Source organism: Arvicola amphibius, chromosome 6, assembly GCF_903992535.2.
Source record: "Arvicola amphibius chromosome 6, mArvAmp1.2, whole genome shotgun sequence".
NCBI lineage: Eukaryota > Metazoa > Chordata > Mammalia > Rodentia > Cricetidae > Arvicola > Arvicola amphibius.
The window spans coordinates 38,970,433-38,993,078 of NC_052052.2; the positions used below are offsets into that span (position 1 = coordinate 38,970,433).

The 22,646-nt window shown below is 42.2% G+C and overlaps 1 protein-coding gene across 10 annotated transcripts in view; it reads left to right on the plus strand.

Annotated features, from left to right (window-relative positions):
* The window catches only part of Osbpl9 (oxysterol binding protein like 9), a 136,234-nt gene that overhangs the window by 59,333 nt on the left and 54,255 nt on the right, over window positions 1-22,646 (plus strand). For 9 of the 10 annotated variants that reach the window (XM_038332415.2, XM_038332416.2, XM_038332418.2 and 6 more), the window contains exon 4: window positions 7,636-7,712. In XM_038332415.2, the coding sequence (XP_038188343.1) occupies window positions 7,636-7,712 (77 nt within the window). Of the gene's footprint in view, window positions 1-7,635; window positions 7,713-16,698; window positions 16,829-22,646 lie in introns of those variants that run through there. The other variant, XM_038332424.2, reaches the window with a different exon arrangement.

Below are 22,646 nucleotides of genomic sequence, written 5' to 3' on the forward strand. Positions count from 1 at the left end.
GACCTCTCTCTGGATATGCTTGTGGGAGGGTTAGCTTGATTCCATTCACTGGTGTGGAAAGACCTATCTTAAAAGTGGGCAGAACCATTCCCTGGACTTGGGGTCCTGGATTGAATAAGATAGAGGAAAAGAACCGAGCTGCAGCATGCTTCATTGCTTTCTGCTCATGAATAGATGTGCTTCGAGCTCCTGTTGCCCTGGCTTCCCTGCTGTATCTTGTCTCCTGAGCAAAACTAAAACCTTCCTCCCATAAGTTATTTTTATCAAAGCATTTTATTACGGTATCAGGGAAAAACAAACAAAAACAGAAAACAGAGATAAGGCTGGTCAAGAGACTTCATTGAGAAAGGCATCATTCTAGAAGACAAATGACCATTTGTTCTATTAGTTGCTAAGAAAATGATAGTGTTAGAGAATTAAGAAAATGTGGACCAGATTGCAGTCCAGACCCCAGGGAAAACATAGCTGACCTAGGGAAGTGGGGGTGGGGTGCGGTCATAAGCCTGGACCATTCTATCTGCTTTGATTGAAAGGTATACAAGGGGGGGGGGCTGGAGAGATGGCTCAGAGGTTAAGAGCATTGCCTGATCTTCCAAAGGTCCTGAGTTCAATTCCCAGCAACCACATGGTGGCTCACAACCATCTGCAATGAGGTCTGGTGCCCTCATCTGGCCTGCAGGCATACACACAGATGGAATATTGTATACATAATAAATAAATATTTAAAAAAAGAAAGGTATACAAGGTATAAGATACATATATCTTCTTGTCTGCTCTCCCCTCTAACTTCTATAGTAAGCAGCTAATTAAAACCATAATTCTGAAAATTTCTAACTATTAAAATATTGGTTTAGATTTGGTCACGAGATCATTCTCTTTCCATATCACCTTACTGTCTTCTAAAAATAGCTTCTCCTGGGAGTATGGCTCAGTGGGTGAGCTTTGGCACAGCATGCTATTCTGAGGACCTGGACTGACCACTGCACAAACAGAACAAAACATTTTGACTATTCCATATGTCAGTTGCATTTTGAGCCACCAAATTATATAAGTGGAATGGTTGTGTTTAGCATCTATCCTTCCATCCATTCGTCTGTCCATCCATCCATCATGTAGTGAGCAAGGTAGTTTGCTAGGTGCTTGCAATACAGCAACACATTCAATTGGGCAAATTCTGCTTTCTGGGTACTTAGAATTATATGTCTCCAGAAAAATTGTAGTCACATGTGTATACCAACATTTTTGAGTTTAAAAATTAAAACTGATTTTAAACATATTTACTCACAGTATCAATAAGAGCCAGCCATAATTATACACTGCTATAAACCTAGCACTCAAGGCTAAGGCTTTAAGTTCAAGGCCAATCTGGGCAACATAGTTGAGTTCTAGGGGGGGAAAACTATCTGAAATAAACAATTCGTAAACAATACAAAAATCTCATGATATCAGTAAACCCATTTCATTAATAGACATAACAAAATAACCACCCTAGACAGTTGGCTCAGAGGTCAAGAGTATAAAATTGCTCTTGCAGAGAATCAGAATTTGGTTCCTAGCACCCATTTTATAATTGGCAACAAACTGTAAAATCTCCCTGGAATACAAGCTGTTTTTATTCATTTTGAGGGAAATACCTGCCAGATACCCCGGTATGAATAAGATAGTTTTTCAGTTTGAGTTTCATTGTTTGTTTGAGACAGGGTCTCCCTGTGCAGCCCAAACTGGTTTGAACTCACTATGTAGCCCAGGCTGGTTCAGGACTCGCTGTGTAACCAAGGCTGGCTTTGAACTCCTGCCTCTTAGCCTTGGACACGGTACTATCATCCTCAGTATATATGAGACACTTAAGGCACAGAGGGCATAAGAAATGTGAAGCTCCAGGTTAATAAGGGCAAGACCCGGAATCAGACCAGAGTTTGGACCCAGGAGCCAGCCCTCTTGGTTTTTATCCCATAGAGCGTAAGAGATAATGGTAAGCAGTAGTTTTGTGGGACATTAAAATGGCTTACAGTAACTTTTGTCAAACAGTTGATTTAATAGTTTATGAATTCTATTTTTTAAAATTTTTCATTAATTTTTTTATTTTATGTGTGTTTGTGTGTGGATACGTTAGTGTCTGCACACGTGGTCAGAAGACAACTTGTAGGAGTCAGTTGACAGAATAACCCAAACCGTTTCCCTAGTCATCTTCACTACCTGTCTTAGCCACCTGCATCTTTTAGGCTGACTCAGAAATGTCTGTTAAATCATAGATCTAACTAAGCACCATTGCTCTTAGAAAAATCGTCATTATGATCAGCAAGCAGGTTGCCCAGTGAGGAGTGGGATCTTTTCACGTAGTAATCATTCCATGCCAAATACAGCAGGAACACGGCAGCGGGAAGCAGGAGGAAGCGAAGGGCATTCTGCAAACAGTCGTACCTGGGCTTCAGCTCTCCAGGATATACCCAGGAAGCTTTGCTGTCCACTGGACTGTATTCCTCCTCTGACATGGCCGCCGGCACCCCGCCGTCTTTATGCTGGGATTATTGGACTCGGGGCCTTTGTGGGAAACACTATCAACTGATCTACACCTTTAGCCTCATATTTTCTCCTTTCTTTTTATTTTTGAAACTCAATAACAGTTTTATTGGAGTTTGAAAAAAAAGCCCCGGAGGATAGGCAAGCAAGCAGCAACCCGGAATGAGCTATGAGATTGGGAGAGTTAGGTGGCAAAGCAGGCCGGCTCAGCAGTGGAGTCTGTGAGCAGCTGCATGGGGAGGAAGAGCTCCTCAGAGAGGGTGCGCATGCCCAGACTTCAGTCATACATAGAAAGTGGGCAGGCTTAGCAGTGAGTGTTGGTAACTGCCTATGTTTTCTTTACTAACGCTTCATATGACTTCATATTTGGAACAGACTCTCTGAAAAGACTTCTGTCTTCAGCAAGTTCTCTGTTGTTCTGTACTCTGCATTTGTAGAAAAGTTTTGGAATCAGCTTAGCAAAATTAAAAATTTTTCTATTTTAGCATTCTATTTACTCTAGAAATTGAATTAAAATTGAGCATTATAGAATGGGAGTTCTTTATGAATGTTATGTTTGCATTTATTATTATATTATTATAGGTTATATTTGTTTTATTATCATAGAGTTTATTTTAAAATGTAAAAGTTATATTTAAAAATCTCAATCTTGGTTTGCTAGGATGTTTCAGTGGGTAAAGGCCTTTGCCACTAAGCCTGATGAACATGACCTAAGTTTGCTCTGGGACCCACGTGCTAGAAGGAGAGAAGCTACTTCTGCAAGTTGTCTTCTAACCTCCACCCAGACACACACTACAAATATGTAAATGCCTAAAAACAAATTTAAAAATTACCTCAACCTTATAGTATTAAGAACCTTCTGAGTTCTTTATTTCCTGTAAATGGAAAATTCCCACATATGTGTGTAACAGGAAGAGTGGGCTGCTTGTTGTCCCGGCCACCCGGCTATCTTAACCCCCAAAATAATCACACAGAAATTGTATTAATTAAAACACTGCTTGGCCATTAGCTCTAGCCTCCTATTAGCTAACTCTCACATCTTGATTTAACCCATTTCTATTAAATCTGTGTTCACCACGAGGTTGTGGCCTACTGGGAAAGACTTAGCATGTCTGACCTGGCATCTCCATGGCGGATCTCTCTCTGACTCTGCTTTTTTTTTCTCCCAGAATTCAGTTCTATCCCGCCTACCTAAGTTCTGCCCTATCACCAGGCCCAGAGCAGTTTCTTTATTAACCAATAAAAGCAACACAAATACAAAAGGACCTCCTACACCATATGTGCAATACAGCTCTTAGCATTAGAAATGTTAATGTGTGGGAATTGGCATTGATAAATTAATGCCACTGATCCACTGACTCTCAAGTTCCACCAGTTGACCCAGAAATGTCCTTTATCCCAAGAGTATCTGAGTTACCATCACTTGGTCTGCATGTGTGCACACACATTACACAATGCACATATATATATACCTACATAGTTCTTTTTTTTGAGGTTGAATATTTATTCAGGGGGTTATGAAGGGGGAAGGGAGAAGGAGAGAGAGGGAGGGAGGGAGGGAGGAAGGGAGGAAGAAACAGGAGAGGGTGGGTGGAGAAGTGGGGAGAGAGGCAGAAGCGAAGCTGCCTCTCTGAGAGGAAGATGGAAAACAGACCTACATAGTTCTGTATGGCTCATCTAGCCACTTTACTCTGGAGTATTGAGAGTGCCTTCAATATTTGCTTAAGTATTTGATTCTATATTGAATAACCTCTCTGGGATTCCGAGGGCTTCTGAAATCTGTGGCGTAATGTCTTTCATCAATTTTGGAAAATTCCCAGCCAGGTAGTGCCACCAGCAGTGAGCAATGTGCAGCTTCGGCAGCTGTGACTTCTCAGGGTGCTTTAGGAACCCCCATTCAAGTGAAATCAAGATCTTGATTCAAATCTCAGGAAGTGATTTCAGGAAGTCAGTGTGAAGCAAGATTGGGGTTTATTATAAACAGGCAGCATGCTTCTGTGTGTGAGAGAGAGAGGGAGAGGGGGAGGGAGGGAGGGAGAGAGAGAGAGAGAGAGAGAGAGAGAGAGAGAGAGAGAGAGAGAGAGAGAGAGAGAGAGAGAGAGAGAGAGAGAGAGAGAGAATTGGGGTGGGGATACTACAAGGAAGTGTAGACTTCCTGAGAGAGGTTAGCTGAAATTTCTTAGAAGCAGCTGGGCATATGACTTTTGTAGGTTTTGAACTGTAGGTATGTTTAAAAGATTAAACTGTTTTGGTGTATTTTTATCTAATGGTAAATGAAGGCATGTAAAGTGATTTATGAGGTGCACTGTGGGGGTCTACAGATAAGGTGTGCTGATTATATAAAAGTGCAGGACAAGAAAGGTCAGGAATTTTTGAAACACATAGGTCATAGGCAGTAAGACATCTTGAGTGTTAGCATGATTCATAATCGTGGTAATATTTCCTCAGGGAAACTTGTACTGTGTGTGGTTACTAAGAGGTCGTGACGTGTTTTTGGCTGTAAACATGTTTCATAATCTTGTTCATGAAATTTTTCTTGGCAAAGGGAATATCATGTCCTTTGCTGGTGTCGTCAGAAATCATGACACTCAGCCCACTAGGAATGTACACAAGATCCGGGAGATGATGGCTCTCTTCCTTTCTCATGGCCCCGTATTCGTTCTTGGTTTTCCCTCTTTTCTTAGTAGGGGTTCTCATCCATTCTTTATTTCCCCCTGGTATTCCAATCCTGGTCATATTAAATTTTCTTACCTTTTTATTTATTTCTTTTTAACCATTTTATCTGTACTTTAAATTTGTCTACTTACTTACATGTGTTTGTGTGTCTGTGTGCCATGTGTATTCAAGTGCCCACAGAGGCCAGAAGAATATTTTCAGATACTCCTGGAGCTGGAGCTTTGGTGGTTGTAAGTTGCCCAATGTGAGCACTGGGAACGCTCTTCGGACGCCTCTCTCAGCCCACTATGAGTACCCCATACCCGTGAGCGGCTGCTGCTGCTGCTGCTGTTTCTTATGATCTCTTCCAGGGCTCTAATTGTCTTGTCAACTGTTCTCAATCTGCTGTTAAACCCATCCATTGAGCTCCTAATTTTTATTATTATATATATTAAAAATACTGTATTTCAATTTGAGAATTCGTATTTGGTTATTTGAAAAATAAAATGAGGAGCCAAATAGATGGCTCAGCATGACCTGGATTTAATCCTTAGAACACAGGAAAAGGTGAAGAGAACTGAACCTTCAAAGTTGTCCTCTGACCTACAGGAAGTGCTCACACAGTGATAATAAGAAAAAAAAAAAAACCACCAAAAAAACTTTTAAAATACCACCTCTTACTTATAAAATAATCTGGAATCCCTATTGGCCTTAGTTTCAGTTATGTGTGGTGTCATCTGCAGAAACACCTTTATTTATGTGTATTTGATTGTATTTGCTTGTGTGCTAGACTATATTTGAAAAATTCTTTGTAGAAATACAAGTCAGTGGTGGCGCATGCCTTTAATCCCAGCACATATCAGGCAGAGGTAGGCAGATCTTTGAGTTCAAGGCCAACCTGGTCTACAGAAGGAGTTCTAGGATAGCCAGGTCTACACTGAGAAACCCTGTCTTGGTTTAAAAAAAAAAAAGCATAATAAAGAAGGAAGGCAGGAAGGAAGGCAGACAAGCAGATGAGTCTGTGACCAAGATGAGGTTGCCATCCTTAGAGGAGATTTTCGCCAGCTTTGCTAGCCAGATGCCAGAATCACTAACAATATGGGGTTCTTTAGTCTATTTTAGATATCAGGATCTTTGTGGAACACACAGATGACCAAATAGTTGTCTTAATTCTGCTTTTTCCTTAGTTCCAAAGTGAAGCCATTTTGGGGTCCAATCAAGACATGGCCTAATTTACTCCACTTTGCTAGCATAGTGGTTCTTTACCTTCCTAAAGCTTGGACCCTTTTAGTACAGTTGCTCATGCTGTGGTGACCCCACCCAAAAAATTGTTTTCATTGTACTTCATAACTGTAATTTTACTACTGTTATGGATTGTAATGTAAAATCTCTGTTTCCTTATGGTTTTAGGTTATCCCTGTGAAAGGGTCATTCTACTGCCAAAGGAGTCACAACCTACAGGTTGAGAATCACAGTGTTAGTGGGTCCTATTTTCAACTTCTCTTAAAAAATAACTTTAATGTTCAGTCTCAGTGTACCAGAAAATAGAGTTTCCAAATCCCCTTGGCACACACATTGTCAGACCTCAAGTGCAGTGTCCAGTCTACAACTCCTCCTTCGGAGTTTATCATGCTGCTAGGCAGAGAGCATCACTGAATGCCATGCTTCTCCTCCAGGTGCTAACCGGTAATTCTTTACTACCTTGGTTCATGGTGCCTTCAGCCTGTTTTTCTTTCTTTCTTCTTTTTTTAAATTTATTTAAGTTAAATTTATTTTTTAACTGATACATAAAAACATAAGATTCTGAATAGGACTAATATGCCTCAGTTCATGTATACGTTGTGTTATTTTAAATCAGGCTAATTGTACCTATTTCTGCAAACATTAATCATTTCTTTTTTGGTAAAAGTTTTCAAAATCTTCTTTTAGATATTGGTGTTGATAGTCACCTAACAGTACAGCAGCTAAACAGAGCTGCTGGCTTCCAGCTAATGTAAGTTAGTGCCCACCAATCTACCCTGTCTCCATCTTCCTTTCTCTCCACTCTGTTCACCCTCTCATAACCTGCAATCTACTATCGACTTGTTTGATATCATACAAGTGAGGTCATATGGACTTGTGTGCCTGTGCCTGGCTTCCTCCGCTGTCCATCTGTGTTTTTATTTTTGTTAATGACTGACTGGTATTCCACTGTGTATATGTGCCACATTTTAAAACCCATTCATCTGTTAAATGAAGCTAGTAAAAACTAATCAGTCCAGCTTTTCTGGTTGCTCTCCGTTGGAGTGTTGGTCTGTGACAAAAGTAACCTACACATTATTAAACATAACCATTCCTTTTATTAAAATTGTTATAGTTTATAATTCTTCTTAGATATTGGATCTACTTAAGAAATCAGATGCTTCCTTAAGATGAACCTGTTAAGGAAATGACACAGCAAATTCTAATCTTTTGTTCTAGCTCGAGATGCCGACGAACGAGAGAAGTGGATCCATGCCTTAGAAGAAACCATTCTTCGGCATACTCTCCAGCTTCAAGTAAGAGATTTTGCATGGTGTTTGGATAGTTTGTCTATGGCTTTCTTTTGGTTGTTTTTGAAAAAAATAACTGATGTAATACAATGAGAACTCTTCATTTCTGAGTTGATTATTCTTGCTTTTTAATGTTGCGTAGAAAAGTTACAAGCATTTATTTTTTTGTACTTTCTGTAGGGCAAAATACAGATTTTTTAAAAATCAGGATAAGTTAGTATAAGGCAATTTGAATGTGAAATGATATTTTAAAATGTGCCAGATACATACTTAGGTATTTTGTATCAATATTGGACTATCGATAAAACCAAATTGTAGGCATAATAATTGATAAATGCTGAGAAGTTGACCTCATTTTCTTGTTAATAGAATTTGGTTATTACCACATGCATCTGGTTAATACTAATTAGGATAAAGATGAAAGAAAACTCAGTATAAATGGGTCAAGAGAAACAAAGCTGGCTGAGATCTGAAGTCTATACTCAGAGTCCCCTTCCATCGCTGGATTTTGTTGGCTCATAATTATTGGGACTCAGTGGTAGTGAGACTGGTTGCAGCAGTTTCCAGCCTCGTATTGTAGGAAGTCTAGGTCCATAGTCAGTAAGATGAGCAGGTCAGTGGCGGAGTGCAGAGTAGCAGAGTGGTGACAGCATCCAGGAGGCTGAGCCAGGAGGATCCCTGAGAGCAAGGCCAGCCTGGGCTGCAGTCTGAGATCCTGTCTTTAAAAAAAATGGTTATGATCATGAGCCTAATCCTAACCAGTCAGAATTTCTGGGTCATGTTCCAGCCTGGAACTGAGATGCGTTAGAAAAACACCTTGTTAATAGTAGGTAGTAGATGTTGCCATCCCATCCCTGCCCTCGTAGCTTCAGAACAGGAAGCAAAACAGGGTAAGTGACAGATGCAGCTCACACCTCTTCTAGCATAGAGAAAATGCTTGCTTACACCTTGCCTCTAAGGAGCGTCCATGTGTAGCAGACAGAGGAGTTTATGGTTTTTTTAGTCTTGAATTGTAGACAACTGGTGCCTGGTGACCCCCCCTTCTATTTTGTCTGATCCAGAAATTGCTTGATTTGGTAAGGTTTACCTCAGGTCTTCTCACATGGTGAGGCTTAGAAAACAGTGTTTGATGTGGTTATTAAGGGATGGGAGCAGTGGAGATGAAGCTGAAAAAGGCTTGTAGATTACCCTGATGTGTGCTTTCTAAAGCAGCTTCATGACTGCTATCAAGTTCTTTTTTTTTTTTTTTTTCAAATTTAGGTAGTTCCATAAATAAAATATAGCATATTTTGGACAGATGTGTGGTCCAATTAGAAGGTAATTATTTTTCATTTTATTTTTCATTTAATTGCACTGAATGTGTCAGATGTGGTTTCCCCCTAACTGGCTAAAGTGGCATGCAGGTGTCTGATGTGTCTTCAGCCTGCCCTTAGAGGCCTCTGCTGTGGGGCCATGAAACTCATCGAGTACTCTTACTCACTTGTTTCCCTTAACATTCTTTATAGCTTTCTGGTCTCTACATTCTTCTGAGTGATGTTCTAGTTCTCTCTCTCTCTCTCTCTCTCTCTCTCTCTCTCTCTCTCTCTCTCTCTCTCTCTCTATCTCTCCCTTCCCTTCCCTTCTGTCTCCCCCTACCCACGTCTAATGCCATTTGCTTTTTTTGTAGCTTAGCTCAGAGCTGACCTCTTTGGTAGCACATACAAGGACAGTCCTTCATCCTTCAAGCTGAAGGACCTCCCTTTGGATGCCACAGTCACTGCACAGTTCCTAAGAATTTTTGGTGGGGTGGTGATGGCAGGATCTTGCTGTGTAGCCCATGTTGGGCCTGGAACTCAAAATCCTCTGCCTTTCTCTCCTGAGTTCTGTGCCTTCTCTATCTTCAAAGCACACAAAACTCCCATTACTAGGTAACTGCTTCCAATCAGGTACCAATGTGGATCCAATTGTAGAATCAGAATTAGAGTTTGGTAAAAAAGAGCACTTACATGTTTTGGGAACAACAGAAAGAAAAAGATATTTTTGAAATATTCTAGGCTTTGACCACTTTGGCATTTTAAGAAAACATGTAATATGAATGTTCTTAGTAAATAGAGAGGCTAGGGTGTTTAGAACTGTGAAGCTGTGTGTTCATTTGAGTGGGTAGTACTGTCTTCTCAGAGGGAATGGAGTGTGGTGAAGAGCCTCACTCTGGAGCTGGGTGTCCGATTTGTAGTCCAGTGCAGTGATTAGCATTTACTCATTAACCTTGACCTATCTGAATGACAATACCTCCTCCTTATCACCATTGTGGTAGTTACAACAGTCCAGTATAGACTCCAGTTGTGCCTCCCTGTTGGAAGAGCTGCACAGAAGTCAGCTGCCATCCCTTCTCCTGTGATACATAAGCAGTTAACATTCTTTTCCACTGTTTCTTGTTGAGTATGTGCAGGCATATAACACACCTGTCAGGCACTAAGAAATTGGCACTTTTTGGAGGGCCTGGGTATAAACAGAGACTGCTCTTTCGTTCCCAGTTGCCCAGACCCGAATAATCACACAGAAACTAATTAATTACAACACTGCGTGGTCAATGGCTCTTATATCTTTAACCCATTTCTACTATTCTGTGTATCACCACGAGGCTGTGGCTTACCAGGTAAGGTCTGTATCTTTCTCCTTCAGCAGCTACATTGCGTCTGCCAGACTCTGTCTTCTTTCTCCCTGCATTTAGTTTTCTCACCTAGCTCTATTCTTCCCTTCCTTAGGCCAAAGCAGCTTCTTTATTAACCAATTATAATCATACAGAGGGGCATCCCATATCACCTGGGAGTGAGATTCAGCATCGCTCAGCATCGCTCTGGCCTGGTTATTACACTCACACCACCTCAAATGTCAGAGTGTTTTCTTCACCCCATTCTCCTCTACTGCTTTACTTCCTCCAAACTACTCTTCCTTCACATTGGTCTTTGAATATCCATTTTCTCTGGCCATTTTAGTTTAGTCTCCTCCCAGTTTTGCTTACCTCATTTCCCAGTGTAGAGCTTGTGGCCCGCATCTTTAACATTGCTTTAGCCAAGACTATTAGAATTTCTTGTGACTGGACAGTTTTTACTTTGTATTACTCCGGTTTTCATTCCTGAGACTATATGTTTTCATTGCGTTTAGTGCCCATTATAACAGAAGCTATGAGGGCTGACAAGATGACCCAGTGATTAAGAGCACATTCTGTTTTTCCAGAGGACCCGGGGTTCAATTCCCAGCACCCACATGGTGGCTGACAACTCTCTGTGAGCCTGTGGCTCCAGTTCCAGAGGATCAGATGCCCTCTTCTGACCTCTGCAGGCAAAGCACCCAGGAACATAAAATAAATTCAAAATAAGAAGCTACCAAAGCGATGTGGTAGCTTTTTAATTGTTTTTCACCTCTAATGGAATATCCATCATGATTAAAAACTTCCCCTTTCTTTCTTAAAAAGAAAATAAAAGAGCATCATTTGTAGTCCAGGCTGGCCGTGAACTCATTGTATAGCTGAGGATAACCTAGAACTTGATCCTTCTTCCTCTCTCTTCCAAGTGCTGAGATTACAGGCTTGCTTCATCATGCCTGGTTTAGGTGACACCGAGGATCAAACCTAGGACTCTGTGCTTGCCGGGCAGCACTCCGTCAACTGACTTGTATTCCCAGCTCCAGAAGCTTTTAATGACCTATTGTTGATTGCCAGTTGAATTTCCCACAGTGAGATCTTTTCTTTAGGTCTAGAATCTAATAAAAAGCCAGATGTTGTGGTGCACACACCTTAATCCCAGAACTTGGGAGGCAGAGGCAGGTGGACCTCTGTGAGTTTGAGGTCAGCCTGGTCTACAGAGTGAGTTCTTGTCGCATGAGGATTACATAGTGAGATCCTGTCTCAAAAACATCAATAGATCCTGCCCCCTCCAAAACAAAACAAAAAGACCACCCCCCCAAAAAATCCATCTCTTCACATAAAAAGGTTTTTCTTCAACAGTTCTTGAGACTTTTCCCTGCTTCACATATTCTTTTTCTTCTCAAGGATCAATAACCTTGATTCCTTTGAGACCGAGGCCTCCTTCCTTGACTCTGTGGCTGCCTCTGCCATTTTCATAACTTGAGCTAAACTCTCTGTAGATGAGTCCCCCTCCTATCTCCATAAAGCTTTCAGTCCCCTCTGCCTAGGGATCTACTGCCCTGGAATTCCCGAGGCAGGGCTACAAAGGCACCTCCATCCCTTTCTCCAGCCCTCGTCTTTAAGCCTCTGTTTTCTTTGATGATGCCAACCTTGACCTCTGAGGGATAGGAAACTCAGTCTTGAGATGCCATTCCATGTGACCTGCCCGAGCCAGGCTGCTTCTCTCAGACTCCTCTCCTTCTCTCCCTCCCTCCCTCCCTCCCTCCCTCTCTCCCTCCCTCCTTCCCTCCCTCCTTCCCTCCCTCCTTCCCTCCCTCCTTCCCTCCACTTCAGTGCAGTCACTCAGCCTAGGCTTTCACTTTATCTTGGCAGCTCTATTTCTTGTACTATCCCAACCTATATTCCTTAATTTATTTTCCTTTTCATCCTTTAAATGAACAACCATCATTAATGATCCTGAGGCATTCATAAATGAGGAGAAAGAAACAACCTCTAGAGCAGTAGTTCTCAGCCTATGGGTCACAACCCCTTTGTGGATTAAAGAACCCTTTTACAGGGGTTGCATATCAGATATTTCATTACAATTCATAGCAGTAGCAAAATTACAGGTATATTATATTTATTATAGTAAGGGGAATTTTTCCCTCGGCCTCTGCTGTGCTTTCCCCCCTTGTAGCCCCAGAATACTCTGCTGTGTCATCTTAGCAGTGAATGTTTGAACACTTGTTTTTGCCAGGAGCGGTGTAGGCTTCAGGTACATCCTCTCTTCTTACTTATACATCCCTCTTTTAAGTTTGTAAAGCTCATGAGAGATGAACCCAGAAATTTACTGATATACTATGTATGCTCATGGTACACATACAGAAGCCCAGCTCTAGCCAAGTTTTCATGGGTAGTTTGAGAACTGGGTAAGAAGAAATGCTTTAGATCTAGGTGAACCAGGACCAGGACTTAGGGCTTGCCTAGCTGTGAAATCTGTGGTGATACTTAATTGATACTTAATTGCTTTTCAACCTCAGTTTCTCTCTCTCTCTCTCTCTCTCTCTCTCTCTCTCTCTCTCTCTCTCTCCTTCCTTCATTCCTTCCTTTCTTTTTCTTTCTTCCTCCCTCCTTCCCCCTCCCTTTCATTCTTTTTTTAGGGGACAGGATTTGAGATGAGGTTTCTCTCTGTAGGTCTGACTATTCTGGAATTCCCTATATAAATCAGGCTGGCATTGAATTTACAGAGATCCACCTGCCACTCACTGCCTCCCACGTGCTGGGGTTAAAGGTGTACGCCATTATGCCTACCTAGCTTTAACCTCAGTTTCTTCATCTTTAAAGTGGCTATAAAACCTCAGCAAAGCAGTTGTGTGATGGTAATTCGGAATCCCTAACCTGCAGTGTCTGCACATGGTCTTCTATTCCGACTGTCATTTCATCTAAAGCTTTCTTTACCCTTTCTTCATCTTAATTCTAGTCCTTGTTTTTCTGGGTCATCTCTCCTTATTTATGGGTATGAGCACATTGTAATTAGAGTGGAGATGGGAAATATAACAGAAAATTTCTGTCCATTTAAATACTGTGAAGCAGAGTTTCCTACAGTTATTCTATGTTAACTGTAGGCTCTTCTCTCTCTTTTTCCTTTCCTTTCTCTTAGCCTTTCCCACCCTTTCCCACATTTTTTATTGTGAATCACTTTATGTAGGCAAATACAGAACAAAATGTAAATGCCTCAGGTTTAAAGTCTTACAAAATCATTCAAAGGAGCTTCCACATAAAATGCACCTAACACAAAGCAATGGAATCCAAGACTCATTTAAGCTCAGCTCAGTGGCAAATGCCTGTACTTCATTTAGTAATGTAAGTTTTTAAAAATGAAATCTAGAAGTTCTTTCAGAATAAAGTGGCCAATGCAGAATCTTACCTATGAAAATTAGGGCAATCGTATACATCAAATATAATATTAAAATTTGAATGGTACTAAAGACTCATAGAGGAAAAACTGATCTCTTGTCCTCTGCTTCCCTATTGTATACCCTAGACTGGTTTTTTCACCCCCCCCCCCCCCCAGTGTATTGAGGCTGTTACAGCACAGTGCCTGGCATTTCATTACCCCAACAGACATTTTTAAGCTCCTAATTGTTATGCTAGTCCCTTGTGATGAGAAGCTGAGGACACAGTAGTGAGCAAGACTTTGCACTATTGCAGGCATCGTGGGCCTGTGGAAAGACTGCTAATTCTAATTCTGAACAGAATATTTCCTTTTGAGAATGTGTTGATTAGTTTCCCCTGGTAAAACGTGGCAGCTTGGATGGTAAGGTAGGTGCCACGTGACATAGGTACTCCACCTGGCCTACATTCCTACATAGGAATTGACTGGCTGACTTCAGTTTAAAATTTCTGAAGACTTAGGCTAAAATACTGAGAGGTCTAATAGACTGCTTTTGAAAATCGAGTTGTCTTTTACCTGCTCTGGTCATTTGGCTTCTGTTGCTAGGTCAATGCCTAAAGAAATTGGTTTGGCTTAAAATACAACATGTATTTTAGAGTAGTTTTAGGGTCAAAGCAAAAAAAAAAAAAAACACCCTCCAAAAACCGGAAGTTCATGATTTCCTATTTATCACAGCCCTGTTCTACATATACACAGCTTCCCCTATTATCAGTGTTTCCCGCCCAAATGGTACATTTGTTACTCAATTTCTAGTGACACATCTTTACCTAACACATAGGTTTTGGTTTTTTTTGTTGTTGTTTTGAGTTTTTTGAGGCAAGATCTCATGTAGCTGAGGTTGGCCTCCAATTCACCCTTTAGCCAAAGATGATCTTCTTGAGTTCAACACCTAAGTGTTGTTATATGTAGCATTTGGAACTATCTGGCCTTTGGGGATAGGCTTCTAATATTTAGAAAAATAAACTTGTTTCTTCTTGGTCTTTACATGTGTGCTGGTTAGATTTTCTTGTCAACCCGACAGGCTAGAGTCATCTGGGAAAGGGAGCTTTGAGAGACTGCCTGCATAGCTTGCCTATACTCTGTGGGGCATTTTCGGATTGCTAATGGGTGGGGAGTGGCAGCCCACTATAGTGGTATTGCCCCTGGGAAGGTTGTAATAAAGCAAGCTGAGCAAGCACTGGAGCAAGCAGTAAGTGGAATTTCTCTGTTGGTTTCTGTCTCAAGTCCTCGGTTGAGTTCCCTGCTTCCCCCATAATGGCCGGTAACCTGTAAACTAAACAAACCTTCCCTTCCTACCCTGGCTGCTTCCTGGTCACTGTTTTATCAGTCTTTTTACTGAGGAGTAAATCCAGGGCCTTCTGGGCAAGCACACAGTCACAGAGCAATATTCCCCAAAAGGTCACACCTCCAAAATCCTTCCCAGATAGTTCCAACTAGAGAACAAGTGTTCAGATATACTAGCCTTTGGGGGCCATTCTCATGCAAACCACTACATTTTATCACATATGAATTAAGACTCAAAAAGCTATTAAATAACTCAATAAAGTAAAATTATAGCTGTGGTAAATTCCACAAAATGTTACATGGGCTAATGATGACCTAAAATAGGAAAAATTTACATTGTCTAGAAATGATGGTGAGAAGTAAATTAAGAGTCAAAGGTGTTGTCAAGGAGATAGTGTGAAAGAAACAGCAGTGGTCACAGGGTCCTGAAGTTGGAAGGTCCTTGGCAAATTAAAGAAGCTTGAAAAGGGCCTTTGTGTGGAAGGCATAAAAATAGGGGGTACAAGTTGAAAAATGCAGGTAGGACTATAAAACTGTTATGCTGGTCAGTGTTAAACCCTTTTTGCCATGCAAAGCTATCGTGAGTTCCTTGATTAGTAATAGAATGCTACGGAGATAACACTCTAGCTCTTATGCTGAGAGTGAGCTGGTAGGTTCAGGAAGACTGTAGTAAGAGAATTATTCCAAGAGGAGCCACTATTTGGGATATGAGGAGAGGTGGGATTGAAAGTGCATTTGGAGGTAAGAGTTACAGAACTAGGTTGATAGACCTCAGTATGGGACTAGGGGAGGCAGGCCCCTAAGTTAGACTGCTGCATTTAGAGTGGATGATGGTGGTTTCATTTACTGAGATAGAGATCATGAGAGAACTAATTCTGTGCTTATAAAAGGGGAAGCAGAATGAACTTCGAAACCATTTACATCAGTTAAAAATACCAATGAGTACAGCAGTACAGTTTGAGTGTAGCAAGTATTTCTTCACCTGTGTGACACAAAATAATTGGATGTTTCGTAGAACCTTAGAAGGGTTGAGATACCAAGGAAAAATAGAAAAGGAGATTGCTTTCCAGATCGATAAGTCAATCACTGGTGTTTGTGATTTGCTGCGTTTTGGGCTTCTGCCCAGGTGCTCCAAGCCTGAACTTCACAGTTACACTATTTGGATTCTTCAAGTTCTTCACAAACCACCTACACTCCTTACGGTGCTGTCAAAACAGCAAGCCCACGGACGCTCCACCGACAAATAAAAGACACCCAAGCTCTTGTTTACTGGTAGGCTGTAGTGTTTCCTCCTCTCTCATCTTCCTCGAGCGACAGGAACAACTTTCTGGTAAAATCCATCAGTAATCAACATAGAACTTCTGAGCTCAGGAGCTGCCAAAATAAGGTGATGGCGAGCTAGCTGGTGAAGCGAGTTTCCCTGGCTCCCCCCCCCCATCTCGCGGGGGGGGGGCGTGTGGGGGGGTAGGCGGGTGGAAGTCCTGAGCTGCCTGGGCTCCTTGGGCCTTGACGCCTAACGAGGCCAACCGCCAATCGCCAGCCGCTCACCTCCCATGCAGGTGACCCGTGGCCAATCGCCAGGGGCCTCTTTGCCTGGGCCAACCAATCGGGGCGGCGCCTGGGCCGCGGCGCAGGGGGAGGGCGGGGGAGGCGTCCTCCGGCGGCTCTGAGCTGGGGCGCCGGCCGCGGAGGGGCATCCGGGGCGGGGAAGGAGGCCCTCCCCTCCCTTGGGACGGCGGCCGGCTGCGGCGAATGGCTCTCCTGCTGGCCGCTTGCGGAGTGAGTAGACCCCTCGGGTCCCAGGGGCGAGGGGCCACCTTTCCCCAGCCCACGCCCCCAGGCACCCGTCGGAGGGACCCACTGCCCTGCTTAGGAAATATCTCTGTGGAACTCGGTTCTCCTTTCGAAGGTTGACTCACAATGAGCAGTCAGAGCTGAGCTTTCACGTCTAGAGCTCAGCTCTGACCCTGCGCCTGTCAGTAGAATCTTCACTTGCAGGCCAAGTAGAATTTGGGATGTTGTTACGTTGTGCTGGTGCCTGGTCCTGTATTTGTGTGTCAGTTATGGATGCTGCTGTTTGTGGGTGGGTGAGGAAGGAGGTGGTTATTGTTTTTAAGTAGCTACTGGAAATGTTTTGGAAACTTCAGTACAGTTTTATGGGGTTCAGGGAACAACTGTAAGGAAGGTTTTAGGTTGTCAGCCTTAGCGCAGTTGAGGAAAGTTGCCTCTGATTAATACAGCTGGAAGGCTCCAATCAGGAGAAATTGAGAGTTAGGTTGAAAAGGAACATTTTCTAATTTGAAGACTTGGTTTTGCTCGATTAGATTGTTTTACTTGTTAACTGTTTTTAAAGAAATTGAATGCCAAATAACTATTTCCAAGCTTCTCACCGGGGATGCTGGGAAGGGTCTTAAAGTGGTAGTTGCAGTTTAAAAAGCCTTCCCAGCGACTTAAAAGGGGAACTCTGATGAAGTTACTTATCAGTCATTCTTCAGAACACCCCCGTGCTGGAACAAGCACTAGAGCTCTTTAGTGACCAGTACTAACATTTCTTGTCCTTTACTTTTACTTGGGATTTTTAAAAATTTTATTTTTGGTGCATCTCTACAAGAGATTACTTAAATAAAAGCCAGATGGTTTTCCCTACTCCAGAGTAGGTATACATCACTAAAAATGGAATTTTAGTTTGAGAATTTAAACAAGAAACACTATTTTTAAGTTGGGTGTTTCCTGAGTACCCTGGTTTGGTTTGGACAGGGATGACATTGTATTTGAAGCATGTCTCAGTAAATAAGAGACTGAAAACTATTTTGGGCACAATCAAGTTGAAGATCAGTAAGGAATTTAGTTCAGTGTAGATTCATTTGGCTGTGATCTCACTGTGTTCTGTTTATTGGAAAGCCAGTTGTGTGGTTTGCACTTTTTTGAAAGAGGGTCTTGGTACTTGAACTCTTGACCTTCCTGCAAGGGTTACTTACATGTACCACCACACCCGTCTTTTGCACTCTTGATTTAGAAAGGTAGTAATGGTGACAAAACAATCCACAGTCATGCATTTATTCTAAAATATTCCAGGATGGCCTCTGGGATGTCTTAACTCCCATCACTAGATGCTGCGCTGTGGAGAAGTGATGGATGATTCTAGTCATTCTTACACCACAAGGCAAAGGTTTTATGGGTACTATAATGTATATATATTTTGAATTTTTTTAAATAAAGATTTAGCAGTCACTGCTATTTCTGAAGCTAGTCTCCCTCTTTAAATATTTTAATGAGGTCTACCATAGGGCCATTTCCATTCATAGCTGTTTCTATCCACCTTCCTCTCCATGTCTAAAGCTCTGTCAGCCTTTGTAATATTAATGTCCCTTGGATTTTAATATTAATATCTCTGGATTTGATACTTGTATGATACTGCTCTGAGACCATCATCTCTCTGCTAGACTTTTGGGAAAATCTGAACTAGTGTGTGAGAGCAAGCCACACCCATCCTCTTTACTCAAAAACACACTGACTGAGTCACTGCCATGCTTCTGTCTCGGGTGCCTTTCCTAGCCCAGTTCCTGGCATGCCTCTAAGGCCCTTCACAGTCAGGGCCAATTCTTCTCATAGCGTCTGAAGCCAGTTGTAGGCGCTGTGCTCAAGGCGTTCCCTGCCGAGCGGTTTCTCCTCAGAGCATGTCAGGCCTCTGAGTTCTTTCTCTTCACACCGCCTTCTCTCTTGCTTCAATTACCACTCACATTTCAGGTGGTTAAGCTTTGTCTTGGACCCTAGTGCTGAGTACCTAGTCCCCTCCCCTTGCTGCCTAAAGCAAAGCAGTGAATTACTTTGTGTGCCATCACAGAATTTGTCCATAGCTCTTTATGGCTTTTGCTAAACTGTAAATTTTTGTTCACCTCTCTGACTCTTGTTAGGCCATAATTTGCTGGAAATCAAGGTTTGTGTTAAACTTTGTCACCAATAGAGTGTCTGGCCATGTAGGGTGGTCTCTTATGTTTCCTGGTACTCTATAAACAAAACAAGTTAACAAGAGAAATCCCCCATTGCCCAGTGTGGGTCTGGTTCTTAAGGCTGTGGATAAAGGAGCTGTAGCTTCTCCATCTGCTTGGGAGGAAAGGGGAGCACGAGGAATTCAGAGGCTGCTTCTAAGCCCTTCTGGTGTCCTTCATTTCTTGGGTGCAGCATTCACAAGTGCCATATTGGGGTTTGGCTTTCTGAGCCCCAGTAGAACATCATAGGTGTTTAGCAAATGGGTAAGTTGTATAAACTGACGACACGACCACTCATGGTGTGGTTAAGGGAGGGGTTATTGTATATGTGGGGGAAGAATAGCCAGAGGCTTCTGGAACATTTCAGAGCAGAGAGAGAAAGTAGTGGACAGGACATGGCTAGTGGATTAGACCTCGCCATGAGAGGAGCAGGAACAGAGCAGGGTGCAGAGGAGAGCAAGAGACAAAGACAGAAAGAACCAAGAGAGTGCATAGCTGACGTAGCAGGGATGTGAGGAGAAAGAAGCTGAGGGAAGGAAGCCCCTGAGCTGGAGGAAGTTTAGGGTGTGTGCGTGTGGAAAAAGCTAGGATGTTAGCATGGACCCTAGCATGTATAACAGTTACTTGTGATACTGAGGGAGCCTAGAGGCGAGCATGTGTTCGGGTATGCTAATAGGCACCACACACAGCATTTGTCCCTTCTACTGGTGTTAGGGGAAATGACTCCTCCTTTGGTAGAAGGGAACTAGCTTCATAAATTCCTGAGGAATGTTAGCTTTTGTCTAACCAGCAGAATTTGGGCAAATGGAGTTTCCTTTGGGCCTGACATAAATGATCCAAATATGAACCATTATAGTAACCTAAACAAACAAACCTTTTACTCAGTTGTATTGGAACTAGATTTTCTTTTCCCGTGAATTAAAATATATCTTAGATCACTAGACTGAACTGATTACTTACAAGTATCACAGGGAATTCAAGAAAATGTGCTGGGGTGGCAGGCAGATCCTGTATCTATGTGACTTCCCTATAACTTCTGATGTAGTTGAAATAATACCAATAGCAATACTAACACAGATTGGTTTGGGTGCACAGTATCATGGGACAAAGCATGTTATTGGCTAGAGCAGTCAAGAGAACTTAGGAAAGGGTGAAATTTTAGTTTAATATTGGTGGGGTAATGCTGGGTTCTAATTACTGTTTTGTTCATTATCCTTAAAGAAGCCCTTTGGAATCCTAATAAGAACCTGACCATAACAGAGTCAGGACATGTTTTTGACATGAATGAATGGTCATTTTTGTTCTCTCTCTCTCTCTCTCTCTCTCTCTCTCTCTCTCTGTCTCTCTCTGTCTCTCTCTCTCTCTCTCTGTGTGTGTGTGTGTGAGAGAGAGAGAGAGAGACAGAGACAGAGAGACAGAGACAGAGACAAGAGGTTGACAGCATTGACATTTCTGGGAGCAATTTAAAGAACTTGGCTGTATTATATGGACTACAACTCATTTTGTTTTTTTAGTATGTGAATCTTCGGCTGAGTTGCTTACTCTTTCTTTGCATTCTTGGTATTCTAGAGCTTGTTTTAAACTCTGGTTGCTGTCATATTTGTAAGATTCAAGGTTACAGGGAAGGAACAATAGTTCACTTGAGTTTAGTATTCTTTGTCAGACTCCCTTGTATAGTTGGAAACTGCAACTTCCTGTTTTTATGTAAATGAATGAACCATAGACCCTCTCAGTGTGATGGAGCTTTTACTGTCTGCATGAACAGTCATTAACCTGGAGGCATTTGCTTCAGGAAATCCTAGAACAGGAAGGAAGGAAGCCTAAAATCTAATTGATGGCCGTTCTGCCCCACGCTCATCACCACCTTTTATAAGTAATGGAAGGTGTCTTCCAGAAACAAGTGATTTACCAAGTCTGTAATAAGTAGGGATTGAGCCTAAGTCCAGCATGTTTCCTGGTGCTCCTGGCACATCTCTACCCATTGCTCACCTGGCCGCTCAAGCTCTAGGAATTTTCTTGATTCAGCCGCTAATTTTGTTTCCTTTGAAGTCAGTCTGTGTTTCCTGTGCTCTCCCTTCTCCCAGAATCATTCTCTGTTCTTCTCTTTGTGTGCCTCGGGAGCCAGCGTTACAGGCTCTTTATTCTTGGGCTTTTGTTTGGCTTTAGCTCATGTGAGGCAGTGACAGGAGATTGAAGAAGGGAACAAGAATAAGTGTCACTGCTCCTGCCCCTCTCTGTTTGAAGCCAGTTTTCCTTTGCTGTTGGGCCCAGCCCTTGCTCTTTCTTCAGGCTCAGGTGGATAAAGCTTCCTTGCTGTCCCTAATTACTGAAGTCCCACAGAATCTTTTGTTGACGTGCGTAGTTAGCCCTGAATAGTTGCCATGAAAGAGGAGTTCGAACATGACATTTGATAAGCCACAGCCCACTATCCTAATAAAGACTCCTGCCTCTGTCCAGAGCCCGGATTCCCCAATGCTCCTCCTTAAAACCTCTCTTACCCTCTTTTCCTCTGAGTCTTCTGGTGTCTTTCTCATTGCATCATTCTCTGTTCACATCAGATTCGCTAGACCAGTGGTTCTCAACGTTCCTAAAGCTGCGACCCTTTAATACAGTTCCTCATGTTGTGGTGACCCCAACCATAAAATTATTTTCATTGTTACTGTAATTTTGCTACTCTTAGGACTCATAATGTAAACAGCTGTGTTTTCTGATGGTCTTAGATAACCCCTGTGTAAAGGTCATTTGTAAAGGTTGTGACCCATAGGCTGAGAAACCACTGTTCTAGACAGATGTTGATCTCAAATAGATGGAAACTCTTAGGTCAGGATCAGTTGTCTGTTTCACCTTGGCATCTTCAGGGTGTCCAGCACAGAATGTAGTCACAGGAGCTGCCCAATGAATAAATAATCATTGTAGCATAGGGTTGTAAAGCCCAGAGTAGTGTGTGTAAAAATGTGCTCTTGACAAGACTTGGCATGAGAAAATGAAATTTGTCACTGCCTGATGACCCTCCGTGCCATGCTGCAATAGCCATTTGACCTGTCACCTCTTTTTGTAATAAAATTCCTTGTCAGTGTCTGATGTCAGCATCTGTGCTGTTTTTACTAAGAGTGAGGTGCTGTTTGAGTGACACTTAGAGGAGCTTCCTTTTCTTCGTGTACTGTTAGGTGAGCATGCTGAAGGGGTTCAGTAGTCACCGTCTTTTTTTCTCCCCCCTTCTTCAGCATTTGCCACAAACCAAGCACTAGCTTGGGGAATACAGTAAAGAACAACGAATTCAGGTTATCTTGGTAGACTTTCAACTTTTTAAATTGGATAATTTTGCATGTACTTTGAGCAACTTGAGCAAAACTGAGCCTGTGATTCCTTCCACTGGACACCCCCTGGCAGTAGAAATCACTTACACAAAGACAGCTTAGCAAACACAGGTTAAGGGATTTTGTCAGGACACCATGGAACCCATTCTTTTAAAGGTTGTTTTGTTTCATTTGATGCGAGCTAAAAAACCTTTGGTGTGAGTAGTTTATCATGCAGATCTTGTTGAGTGTTAATTTGTCAGCTTGTTTGCTGTGCAGAGGTCAGGTCATATCAGTAGAGCATAGTGGGTT